Source organism: Equus przewalskii, chromosome 12 (genome assembly GCF_037783145.1).
Source record: "Equus przewalskii isolate Varuska chromosome 12, EquPr2, whole genome shotgun sequence".
In the NCBI taxonomy this organism is placed as follows: domain Eukaryota; kingdom Metazoa; phylum Chordata; class Mammalia; order Perissodactyla; family Equidae; genus Equus; species Equus przewalskii.
In genome coordinates, this window is record NC_091842.1 from 25,883,872 (window position 1) to 25,896,875 (window position 13,004).

Consider the following 13,004-nt stretch of genomic DNA (forward strand, 5'->3'; position numbering starts at 1 on the left):
GGATGAGGATGTGGAGCAAAGGGAACTCTCACTCACTGCTGAGGGGAATGCAAAGTTGTGCAGCCACTTTGGAAGACAGTTGGCAGTTTCTTACAAAACTAAACATACTCTTACCACATAATCCAGCAACTGTACTCTTTGGTATTTACCCAAGTGAACTGAAAACTATGTCTACACAAAATCAGCACACAAATGTTTATAGCAGCTTTACTCATATTTGCCAAAAACTGAAAGCAAAGAAGATGTCCTTTAGTAGGTGAATGAAAAAAGACACTGAATACACTGTAGTACATTCAGATAATGAAATATTATTCAGCAGTAAAAAGAAACGAGCTATCAGGCCATGCAAAGACACAGAGGAATCTTAAATTTATATTACTAAGTGAAAGAAGCCAGTCTGAAGAGGCTATATACTGTACAAATCCAACTATAAGACATTCTAGAAAAGGCAAAATTATGGAGACAGAAAGTAAAAAAATTATGGTTGTTAGGGGTTAGAGGGGAAGGGATGAATGGGTGGAATTTTAAGGGTAGTGAAATTATTCTGTGTGATACTATAATGACGGATACTTGTCATTAGACATTTGCCAAAACTCAGCATGTACAACACTAATAGTAAACCCTAATGTAAACTGTGGATTTTGGGTGATAATGATATGTCAATGTAGGTTCATCAATTGTAATAAATATACCACTTGGGTCTTGAATATTGATAGTAGAGAAGGCTGGGGAGGGGAGCAGTGGATATATGGGAACTCTCTGTACTTTCTGCTCAGCTTTGCTGTGAACCTAAAACTGCTTTTTTTAAAAAAAAAAAGTCTATTAAAAAAAAGGGAATAGAAGAAAGCTCTCATCAGGGTAGACTGGTTCTTGAAAAAAGAAGAATGGGACCACACTTTCCCCCCTCCCCACTGCTCCAAACACAGAGAAGTAATAAATAAAATATATAAAGAAGATACTTAAAAGATGGGCTCTAACATAAGATAATGATCTTCTTGGATCCAATTGATTCCAGCTCTTGGGGATTCATGGGGACTAGAGGTGTTCCACACACATGGTGGGTGCCCTGAGCCAGGCTCACTGCTGGAAATCAGAGCTGGACCAGTGTCTCCATGCACTCCACTGATGAGAGAACTGCTATAGCTGCTGCCTGAGACTAAGCCATATGTGAAGCTGAAAACCTAGTGAGACAGGAGGAAACCCTCACAGTCCTGAGATCAAGCTGATCTGAGCAAGGTCCTAAGCAAGGCTGCCCAAAGATGCAGAGCTGGACCAAAAAAACCCCACCAAAACCCCACACCAATTGTTTTTCTAAATACTAGCAATGATCAATTAAGAATTGAAATTTTAAAACATACCATAGCACTAAAAAAAGAAATACTTATGTATAAACTTAACAAAACACACACAGAATCTGTATGCTGAAACCTACAAAACACTGAAAAAAAGAAATCAAGGAAGACCTAAACAACTGGAGACACAGTGCCCATGGAATGGAAGACTCAGTATGGTAAAGATGTCAATTCTTTCCAAATTGATCTACAGACAACACATTTCCGATTAAAATTGTAGCAGGTTTCTTACATATATCACTAAGCTGATTCTCAAATTTACATAAAAGATATAAAGACAAAGGTGCTGTAAGAATCAAAATAAAACTTGAAAAAGAAGATCGAAGTTGGAGGAATTATACTATCTGATCTTAAGTCTCCCTATAAAGCTACAGTTTTCAAGACAGTTTGGTTTTGGTGAAGGGCTATACACATAAATCAATGGAATTTAATAAAGAGTCAAGAAATTGATCCACACAAATATGGCCAATTGATTTTTCAAAAAGGTACAAAGGCAAGTCAATGGAGAAAAAAAGCGACCTTGCAACAACTGTTCCAACTGCTGGAACAAGTGGATATCCATATGCAAAGGAATGAACTTCAACTTAAGTATCAAACCTTATGTAAAAATTAATTCAAATTCGGACCATAGATATAAATGCAAAACCTAAAACTACAAAACTTCTAGAAGAAAATATAGAATATCTTCATGACAGGTTTAGGCTAAGGAGTCTTAGACATGACACCAAAAGCACAATCCATACAAGAAAAATTGATAAATTGGACTTCATCAAAATTAAATTTTTTTTCTCTGTGAAAGACATCATTCACAGAATAAAAAGACAAGCTGCAGAATGGGAGAAAATATTGGCAAATCACATATCTGACAAAGGACTTGCATCCAAAGTACATAAAGACCTCTTGAAACTCAATAGTAAGAAAACAAACCACCCAGTTAAACACACGGTAAAGGTGTTGAACTAACACTTCACCCAAGAGGACATACAAATGGCAAATAAGCACATAAAAAGATGTTCAACATCAGTAGGCATTAGGGAAATGCAAATTAAAACCACGAGGAGGGGGCCAACCCATTGGCCCAGCAGTTACATTCACACGTTCTGCTTTGGTGGCCTGGGGTTCACCGGTTCGGATCGCGGGTGCGGACATGGCACCGCTTGGCATGCCATGCTGTGGCAGGCATCCCACATATAAAGTAGAGGAAGATGGGCACGGATGCTAGCTCAGGGCCACTCTTCCTCAGCAAAAAGAGGAGGATTGGCAGCAGATGTTAGCTCAGTGCTAATCTTCCTCAAAAACAACAACAACAACAAAAACCATGAGGAGACACCACAATCACTTATGAGAATGGTTAAAATAAAAAACTATTGACAATACCAAGTCCTGATGAGAATGTGGAACTAGAACTATCATACATTGCTGGTGGATGCAAAATGTCCAGTCACTGTGGAAAACATGAGTTGGGCATTTTCTTATAAAGTTAGACATACACCTTAAATATAGCCCAGCAATATGCTCCTGGGCATTAACCTAGAGGAATGAAAACTTATGTTTATACCAAAACTTGTACCTGAATCTTTATAGCAGCTCTATCCATAATAGTCTGAAATTGGAAACAGCCCAAATATTCATCAACGGATGAATGATTAAACAAACTAGTATATCCATACAATGGAACTACTTTGTAATAAGTGGGAAGGACATATGGATACATCCAGCAACTTGGATGAATCTCAAAGGCAATAGGTTGAGTGAAAGAAGTAGTCTCAAAAGGTTACACACTGTATCATCCCATGTATCTGACAATCTCAAAAAGACAAAACTATAGTAACAATGAAGAGATCAACAGTTGCCAGGTCTTATGGCTGTGGGGAGAGTGTGACTACAAACGGGTGTTACAAGGAAGTTTATTGAGGTGACGAAACTCTTCTGTTTTTTGAATTGTAGTGAATCTATATATGTGTTAGAATTCATAGAACTGTATGCTAAATATGTCAATTTTACTGCATATGCATTTAAAAAATAAAATGTAAAAAATTTTAAAACACAGTATCTCTAATAAAAAGGCTTGGTAAATTATAAATACTTCCTTTACACCATAAAAATTTTGTATCTCAAACCAACAAAAAGCATCATGTTTAAAGATGACACTTTGGAGGAATTCTCATTAAAATCAGGAATAAGACAAACGTGCCCATTATTACCACTGTTTATTTTGGAAGTGCTAGTCAACACAGCAAAGTGAATAAAAAAGGGATATGAAATGATAAATAAATAAGGTAAAATATTCTAATTGTATATATATGATTGAGAACTTGGAAAAATTAAGAGTATCAATGAAAATATTACTCAAAACTGAAAATCATTTAAATAAGGGAGTTTAGTAGCATTCCAATAGAAAAGAAATGAGAAAGCACAAGAATAGGCTTTTATAAAACAAGGAATGCAACTACCCAATAAACATTCAACTTCAATTAAAGAAATGAATACTTTCTAAAAGTGAAAAAGAAAATACCGTTTTAAACATCGAATTAGCAAAAAGGTTTTCAAAGTTATTACTTCCTGGGTTTGTGGAGGGCATGAAGAATGGGCACTCATAAATACTGCTATAAGAATAATAAATTAAAACATAACTTTTCTGGAAGACACTAACAATACCAAAAGCAGTTTTTAAAATCCTAATAATCTTCCTTAGATACCCTTTGATCTAGCCACTTCATTTTTAGGAATTTATCCTAAGAAAATGATCATGATTGTATCCCAGAAAACTCGCAACAAAGATGTTCATCACCATCGCGTTTATAATCCTGAAGCACCGGAAACAAGCTAAAGGCTCAACCCTACGGGGCTCCAATTTTGTCTTCTGCTCTTACACACTCTCCCCAGTGATGTTATTCTTGGCTTTTTTGGGGGGAAGATTAGCCCTGAGCCTCTTTTTGTTGAGGAAGATTGGCCCTGAGCTAAAATCTGTACCCATCCTCCTCTACTTCATATGTGGACGCCTGCCACAGCACAGCCTGACAAGTGGTGCATAGGTCCGCACCTGGGATCTGAACTGACGAATTCCGGTCCACCAAAAGGGAACGTGCAAATTTAACTGCTGCACCACCGGGCTGGCCCCCATTTGTGGCTTTTAACTGTAATCTCCACATCAGTTATTCCCCAACATAAATCCCACCCCTCAAACCTAGCACTTAACTCCAGATTGACACACACACAACTGTTAATTAATATTCCCATTTGGATGTCTGCAGACCCCTCAAACTCAGTGTATTCATGTTGATGGTTTTTTTCCCCAACACATTTGTCACTTCTCTTGTTCAGTGATGGCAAAATCCACCGAACTGCCTGAGCCAACAATCTGCAAGTCACCCCAGGTTCTTCCCTCTCCCTCCCTGCCCCCTGCCCCATACCAGATCAATCATTAAGTCCTGTTGACTCTACCTCCTCAATCTCTCTCTAGCCTCCAGTATCTAGAGAGGAGTAGTTTACAGATATCTATGGCACCCTGACCTTTTTTGAAGCAGCGCAATAGTGGGACAGCCATCTTATTCTCCCACCGTCTGCCTCTCTCACCCAATCCATGGCTCTGGGTGGCTGCCACTTCTATTTTACCCTGGCAATAGGTCTGGCTCTGTGATCCCCACTTTCCATCCTTATCACGTCAGAAAACTTTGATTGTGGTTGCCTTAATCCAGAGTATCAGAATCTGATGAAAAGGTCAGTCAGAATCTGAAATCCAAAGCTGGTTTCAGAACTGGCTGGGGTGGATCTGCTACCTCATCCCCCTCCTGCTCCAGCAGAGGAAGACCACAGCATACCGTTCATCCACTCCTCCGACTTGATGCTGAACTCATAGGTCGTCACCCACAGCTGCTCATAAGGCACTTTGTTGGTCATCAGGGTTTGCAGAAGAGGGAAGGTACTCTTCTCCTTTTCCAACAGATCCTCCTCCTTATTGATCAACTGCAAGACAAAAAGGGATGATGTTTATTGGGTGGGTGGCTCTCCTGAATCTAATAAGTCACCAAGACAAACTTCTCAGTGCTCTGAAAACCAAGTTGAGGAAGATGCTTGTTCATCTGGAGAGCAGGAGTGGCAAATAAAGCATGGACTCAAGCAAGAAGGTCCCTCTGCTACCTCTGAGGGCCATGGCAGCCGAGATCTAGCTGTGGGTGAAACCCTAGGATAATTTGCTACTTCTCCATCATCTTTGCTCCCACTGTACCATATCCATAGCCTCATTTTCACAATTTTCATATATACTTTAGCCGTTTACGTGATGTTGCCTTCTTGTGCTGACTTGCCTCAAAGGTAAGAACTTGAATGGTTAAAGAACTTACCAGTTGACCTTCAGGGCAAGTTACTTAACTTCTCCAAGGCTTAGTTCTCTCATTTTAAATAGGGATAAATGGGGATAATAACAGTACCTACCCCAAAGATTTCTTATGGGCATTAAGTGATATATCACATATGAAACCCTTTGCACGTTGTTGAGCACATAATAAATGCTCAATACATGTGAGCAATTCTTATTCTATTATAATTTCTTCTTTGTGCGCTCAATGACTAACAGAAAAGCTGATATAATGCAGTGGTATGGAATAAGGTAGTGGAAAGTACCAGTGAAAGAACTGGTCAATCAATCAATCAATATTATCCCCCTGACTGGGGATGTCAGGAAAATACAAAACCAAGGACCAGAACCAACACAGCAATATAGAGTCATCCGTCCCCATCCCAAGACCCCAGACCCCAAACCTCAAATTCCACTAGTGCTTGATCTAGGTTCTTTGAAAGCTCGTTAAGCTTTTCAACATTGTTCTTCATTTCTTCTGGAGTCATCACTTCACGTTTCCTAAAACCTTCCAGTTCCTTGTTGTAGCCCTCAAGTTTCGACTCAAATTCTGAGCACCTGAAAATAACGAAAGCCCAGTCACATTTGGACTTTCCAGTTTGTGATGTTCAAAGTATCAGCATTGCTCACCCATATTTGGGCGTGGGAAGAATCTGATCTTCTGATACAAAATATCTATATATCTATATATAGATATTTCTTATAATACCACCTCCCAGAGACAGCTGCTGTGAACCTATTGGTGGTTAAACATTTCCAGATGTTTTCCTGTACAGCCAAATATATGTGTGTGTATATATAACATATATTATATATACATATATAAAACGTATGTATACACATGAATGAATTTATCCATTTGTCCACTCATCCATGATTCGTTCATCATAGATATTTATTATTGAGTGCCTAATACATTCCAAGAACTGCTCTAGGCATCAGGCACATATTCATGAAGTACACTACTAAGCTCCCTACCCTCATGGAGCTTGTATTTTAGTTTGGGGGAGACCTAGACCATAAACATACATGGATAGATAGATGGATAGATAAATCCACACATAGATAAACATGAAATGAGATATTTCTAAAAGTGATAAATGCTCTGAAGAAAATAAAACAGGTCAGAGCGCCTAGTGGATGGAAGCGGAGGGCTACTTTAGCTAGAGTCATCAGAGAAGACCTTTCCAGAGAGTTATCTACTTCATCCACATTATCAACAAAGCAGGTCTCAAATACACTTCTCCCTTTTCCTAATGAGACAGACTAACACAGTGTTAAGTGGGTAGGTTCTGGAGCTGGGCAGGCTAGGTTCAAATCCCCACCTTACCACTTAGTAGCTATGTGACCTTGGTCAAGTCACTTAACCTCTGTATGCCTCAGGTATATAAAATGGAGATGCGAAAAAGTACGTACTTTAGTATTTAATAAGCTAACATATACTACAAAATGCTCAAAATTGAGCCTGGTACATAATCATCACTATTATAAGTGTATGCTCTCATTCATTAGAATGTAAAGTCTATCCATGCAGTTTTTATCTCAATTCCTTTTTGTATCTCCAGCACTTAGAAGTGTCTGTCATATAATAACAAATATGCACTGAATGTATAAGGGGATTTGCTATTGAGAATAGCTATAGTGACATACTATAAATTGGTTATTATTTTAAGATTACCTAATTCTGTTATGGCAGTTTTAATGTTTTTTCTTAAAAGTAACTGAAGAGAGTTAATTTTCAGTGGTTTGATCAGGTTTTCTTTCTTTTTATCTTTTTTTTTTTCTGCTTTATCTCCCCAAACCCCCCCGTACACAGTTGTATATCTTAGTTGCATGTCCTTCTAGTTGTGGGATGTGGGACGCCGCCTCAACGTGGCCTGACGAGTGGTGCCATGTCTGCGCCCAGGATCCGAACCCTGGGCCGCCACAGCGGAACGTGCGAACCTAACCACTCAGCCATGGAGCCGGCCCCCAGGTTTTATTTCTAACCGCACTGTGTGGTAAGCAGCCTCTGATAAAATCCCCAAAAATCCCCACCTCCTGATATTTATATCTTCGTGCAATTGTCTCCTCCTGAGTTTGGACTAGACCTAGTAACTCACTTCTTTTTTTTTTTATTTTTTTATATTGAGTTATTGATAGGTTACAATCTTGTGAAATTTCAATTGTACATTAATGTTTGTCAGTCATGTTGTAGGTGCACCACTTCACCCTTTGTGTCAACCCCCCACCCCACCTTTCCCCTGGTATCCACTAAACTGTTCTTAGTCCATAATTTTAAATTCCTCATATGAGTGGAGTCATACACAGATTATCTTTCTCTCGCTGGCTTATTTCACTTAACATAATTCTCTCAAGGTCCATCCATGTTATTGCAAATGGAATGATTTTGTTCTGTTTTGCAGCTGAGTAGTATTCCATTGTATATATGTACCACATCTTCTTTATCCATTCTTCTGTTGCTGGACACTTAGGTTGCTTCCACGTCTTGGCTATTGTAAACAGTGCTGCAATAAACATTGGGGTGCACAGGACTTTTGGGATTGCTGACTTCAAGCTCTTTGGATAAATACCCAGTAGTGGGATGGCTGGATCGTATGGTAGTTTTATTTTTAATTTTTTGAGGAATCTCCCTACTGTTTTCCATAGTGGCTGCACCAGTTTGCATTCCCACCAGCAGTGTATAAGGGTTCCTTTTTCTCCGCAACCTCTCCAACATTTGTTGCTATTAGTTTTAGATATTTTTGTCATTCTAACGGGTGTAAGGTGATATCTTAGTGTAGTTTTGATTTGCATTTCCCTGATGATCAGCGATGATGAGCATCTTTTCATGTGCCTATTGGCCATCAGTATATCTTCTTTGGAGAAATGTCTGTTCATGTCTCCAGCCCATTTTTTGATTGGGTTGTTTGATGTTTTGTTGTTGAGTTGCGAGAGTTCTTTACATATGATGGATATTAAGCCTTTGTCAGATATATGACTTGCAAATATTTTTTCCCAGTTAGTGGGTTGTTTTTGTGTTTCAATCCTGTTTTCATTTGCCCTGAAGAAGCTCTTTAATCGATGAAGTCCCATTTGTTTATTCTTTCTATTGTTTCCCTTCTCTGAGAAGGCATGGTGTCCGAAAAGGTCCTTTTAATACTGATGTCCAAGAGTGTACTGCCTACGTTTTCTTCCAGAAGGCTTATGGTTTCAGGTCTCACCTTTAGGTCTTTGATCCATTTTGAGTTTATTTTGGTGAATGGTGAAAAAGAATGGTCAATTTTCATTCTTTTACATGTGGCTTTCCAGTTTTCCCAGCACATTTGTTGAAAAGACTTTTTCTTTTCTCCATTGTATGCTTTCAGCTCCTTTGTCAAAGATAAGCTGTCCATAGATGTGTGGTTTTATTTCTGGGCTTTCAATTCTGTTCCATTGATCTGTGCACCTGTTTTTGTACCAGTACCATGCTGTTTTGATTACTGTAGCTTTGTACTATGTTTTGAAGTCAGGGATTGTGATGCCTCCCGTTTTGTTCTTTTTTCTCAGGATTGCTTTAGAAATTCGGGGTCTTTTGTTGCCCCATATGAATTTTAGGATTCTTTGTTCTAATTCTTTAAAGAATGTCATTGGGATTCTGATTGGGATGGCATTGAATCTGTAGATTGCTTTAGGTAGAACGGACATTTTAACTATGTTTATTCTTCCAATCCACATACATGGAATGTCTTTCCATCTCCTTATGTCGTCATCCAATTCTTTCAGAAAGGCCTTGTAATTTTCATTCTATAGGTCCTTCACTTCCTTAGTTAAATTTACCCCCAGGTATTTTATTCTTTTTGTTGTGATTGTGAATGGTATTGTATTCTTGAGTTCTTTTTCTGTTGGTTCATTACTGGAGACCTAGTAACTCACTTCTAACAAAGAAGATGGCAAAAGTGATGGGACGTTACTTCCAGGATTAGGTTACAGAAAGACTTCTCTCTCTCTCTGTCTTTCTCTCAAGGAAGCCAGCTGCCATGTTGTGAGCTACTCTACGGAGAGGCCCACTTAGCAAGAAACAGAGAGCAGTTTCTGGCCAACATCCTATGAGGAAATGAATCCTACTACCAATCACATGAGTGAACCTGGAAGTGGATCCTCATCCATTCGAGCTCTCAGATGAGAATGCAGCCTTGGCTGCCATTCTGACTGTAACTTCATGAGAGACCTTGAACCAGAAATATACTGCTAAGTTGCACCAAGATTTCTGACCCACAGAGACTGTGAAGTAATAAATGTTTGTTGTTTTAAGTTGCTATGTTTTGGGATGATTTATTATCCAGCAATAGATAACTAATACACACTATTATAATAGAATGTGGCCAATATAGTTACTGCTTCTTTGAATTTTTTTTGGATTCCTAAAATATGGTAAATTTTTGGAAATGTTCTATGGACATTTATGAAGAATATTTACATCCAACAAATTAAGGTTATTAATTATTTACTTCTATAGTCTCCTTATTCAAGTTTCACATTATTTATTTATTTATTTGATGTATAAGGGTAAATGACTGCTTTAACTTTATTTTACTCACCTAAGTAGCCATCTTTGAACCACTAAATGTTTTTGTCTTGGGTTTGATCTATACATCTATATATCTAATATGGCTGACTCAGCTTTCTTTTTCTTTGTACTCGCATGCTATACTCTTACCCATAGACAAACTTAAGTTTGTCTTTCTCTGCTACCTATTAGCATAAGAGACCAGGAACAAAGATTAGATCAGTAGCAAGATTAAATCAGTTATTGCAAATTTACAGGAACTACAGAGAACAGAGGAACATGTTAAATGACACAACAGATGTGCAATCAGGAACATCTAGATTTGGGGACAAATGATTCAGTTTCTTTAATAAATAAATTGCAAGGAAAAAACAAAGGAGATAGAGGGGGGACCTACAGATGAAAAGAAATTTAAGAGACATGTCAACTAATTGCAGTGTTGCAGACATTATTTGGATTCTGATTCAAGTAAGCAAATCATAAAAAGAAAAAAATTAATTAGATCATTTTGCCCCCCCAGCAGTTAAAAGCCTTCAGTGACTTCCTATTGTACCTAAAAAGGAATGGAAACTAATTACCATGACCTCAAGAACCTGCTCCTCTAACTTTCCAATCTCATTTTATAGGCACTCTCTTCCTTTGGCCAAGGTCTTCCCACCTTGAAGCCAATGCCCACACTGTACTTTATGCTTGGACTGAGCCCCCTGCTACTCTCTTCTCCAACATCTTCACTTAATGTGCTTCTTCTCATCCTTTAAGTTTCATCTTACATGAGTCCTTTCCTAACTCACCTCCTGAATGTGATAACTGTGCTGTGTTTCTCTGTTTATTTCCTTCATAAAGCTTCTGTGTTGATCTACTCTGTCTTCCATCTCCCATGTCCCTTTTGTTCTCTGTATCCTTAGAGAAGAGGAACAGAGACAGGAGCATGAGAGGGAAGAAGAGAAGGTGGCCATTGTCACTCTCTTCTTCCCCTAATTGTTTTTCACCAAGGTCTTAAGGATTCAGAGATAGAGTAGATAAGTGCTATGAGAGACAGCCTGCCTCTTCTCAGATTTTTGTTTGTTTTTGTTTTGTAATAAGCTGTGACTTTAGACTCTGGTAGGTATTAATTTTAGAGATTATCTTTACTGTGAAAAAGTTTCATTCGTTCATTCATCAAAACAGTGAGCACCTATGATACATAAGGCACTGTGCTCTATCCCAGTCCTGGAACACAATCTGGGTACTCTCCCTAGGACATTTTCCTTTCTTTCTCCAAGATGTCAAAGGGTTTTCTATTGTACTCTCAAGGTAAAGACAAGCTCACATTCCTGAGACGTCCATTATGTATATTCCCAGTTGCTTCTAGGACCATGGAACCTACCATTGAGTGGGACAACATGGGGGAAAAGCTGATTCTCTTGTTGTCCACACAATTAGGTGCTGCTGGGTACCTTTTCACATCATTAAAATTCGTTTTGAGGCTCAAAATACAGTACCCACATACAAAGATAAATCTCTAATAAAAGCAGTTTTGAATCCTTCCCAGAGGGCAGTGGTATATAAACCCAGTGATTACCTTAAAATAGTACTGTTCTTGTTGTTTTCAACTTCTTATAATTGCTTAGCACATTGTAAGTTTCCAAAATACTTTCATGTCCATAATATATATACACATACTTATGTATATGTATGTATATATATACTATTCCATATAATGCAATCATTAGTAAATAGTAGGCACTTGACAAGTTAGGTTGAGTAAATGAGTTGTATTCTTGGAACCACGTGGAGTCTACGGGAGGATAATGTAGGAACTTAAAAGATGGTGGGTTAGTCAGAATTCTTGCAGGAAACAGAATTCACTATGATACTCAAAGAAAAAAGGCTTTAATGAAGGGACTACCTAGAGAGCTGAGATGTGGGTAGGATTAAAGGCACAGACAGGGGATAGGGAGGCACCCAGAGACTGGCCTCAGAGGGAAGCAGATATGACCCCTAGGGCTGAAGGGACAGTGAGAACTGGAACTCTGGAAGAGCAAGAATTATTGTCCTAGAGGAACTCAGGTAGAGGCCAGAGCCCCAGGGCCAAGCAGGGAGGGAGGGGAGAAAAAAGGCCTCCAATCACTCTCCAATCTCCTGAGGGTTCTCCATTGGCAGGGCCCTGTCTGGATCCAACAGCAAGAGAGCCAGAGACTATAGACTGAGCACTGAGCGGGCAGAGGAGGGTGGAGAAGGAACTGAGGGGTCGGGTGGGGTCAGCAAATGGAGAATAATTAGCACGGATGCCAAAGATTAACACGGGCTTGGAAAATAAGGTCAAGTTTCTTGGAGAGGGGATGGGATTGTTTTCACAGCAGATGAATGAACAAATGAAGGTACTCAGCCCTCCTCACAGGTTGTTCTCGGGATTAACGCAAAAACGATGGACAGGAAGTTTCAGGTTCACCAAAGAGAAGGCTGAGCCCAGGGCTGTGGGTTTCTCCCAGAGCTGCTCCTCTGCTGAACTCTGCTGTTGAGAGCCTGGGAACCAGTTGATGGGATCAAGCTGAGAGTCGCCCTCCAAAAGGATAATCCTGGCACTCTTCTCTCATCATTAATGATAATTGTTTCCATTTCTCCCAGAGCCACCCCTCACTCTTCTTAACTTCAACAGCACTTACTGTCTCTAAATAGTCTCACAGTAATGTTCTAAAAGTATGCTTGCAAGGCAGTTGTTTGGAAATTAAGAAACATTTTTCTCCCCAAAGAAGTCATTGTTCAAAGGGCAAAGGAAGCTGACAGT

The 13,004-nt window shown here is 39.1% G+C and overlaps 1 protein-coding gene across 4 annotated transcripts in view; it reads right to left on the minus strand.

Moving 5' to 3' along the window:
• Positions 1 to 13,004, minus strand: part of DNAH3 (dynein axonemal heavy chain 3) — a 167,387-nt gene that overhangs the window by 117,160 nt on the left and 37,223 nt on the right. For all 4 annotated transcript variants that reach the window (XM_070568381.1, XM_070568379.1, XM_070568380.1 and 1 more), the window contains 2 exons: positions 6,114 to 6,267; positions 5,174 to 5,318 (listed from right to left, as the gene is read on the minus strand). In XM_070568381.1, the coding sequence (XP_070424482.1) occupies positions 5,174 to 5,318; positions 6,114 to 6,267 (299 nt within the window). The remainder of the gene's footprint in view (positions 1 to 5,173; positions 5,319 to 6,113; positions 6,268 to 13,004) is intronic.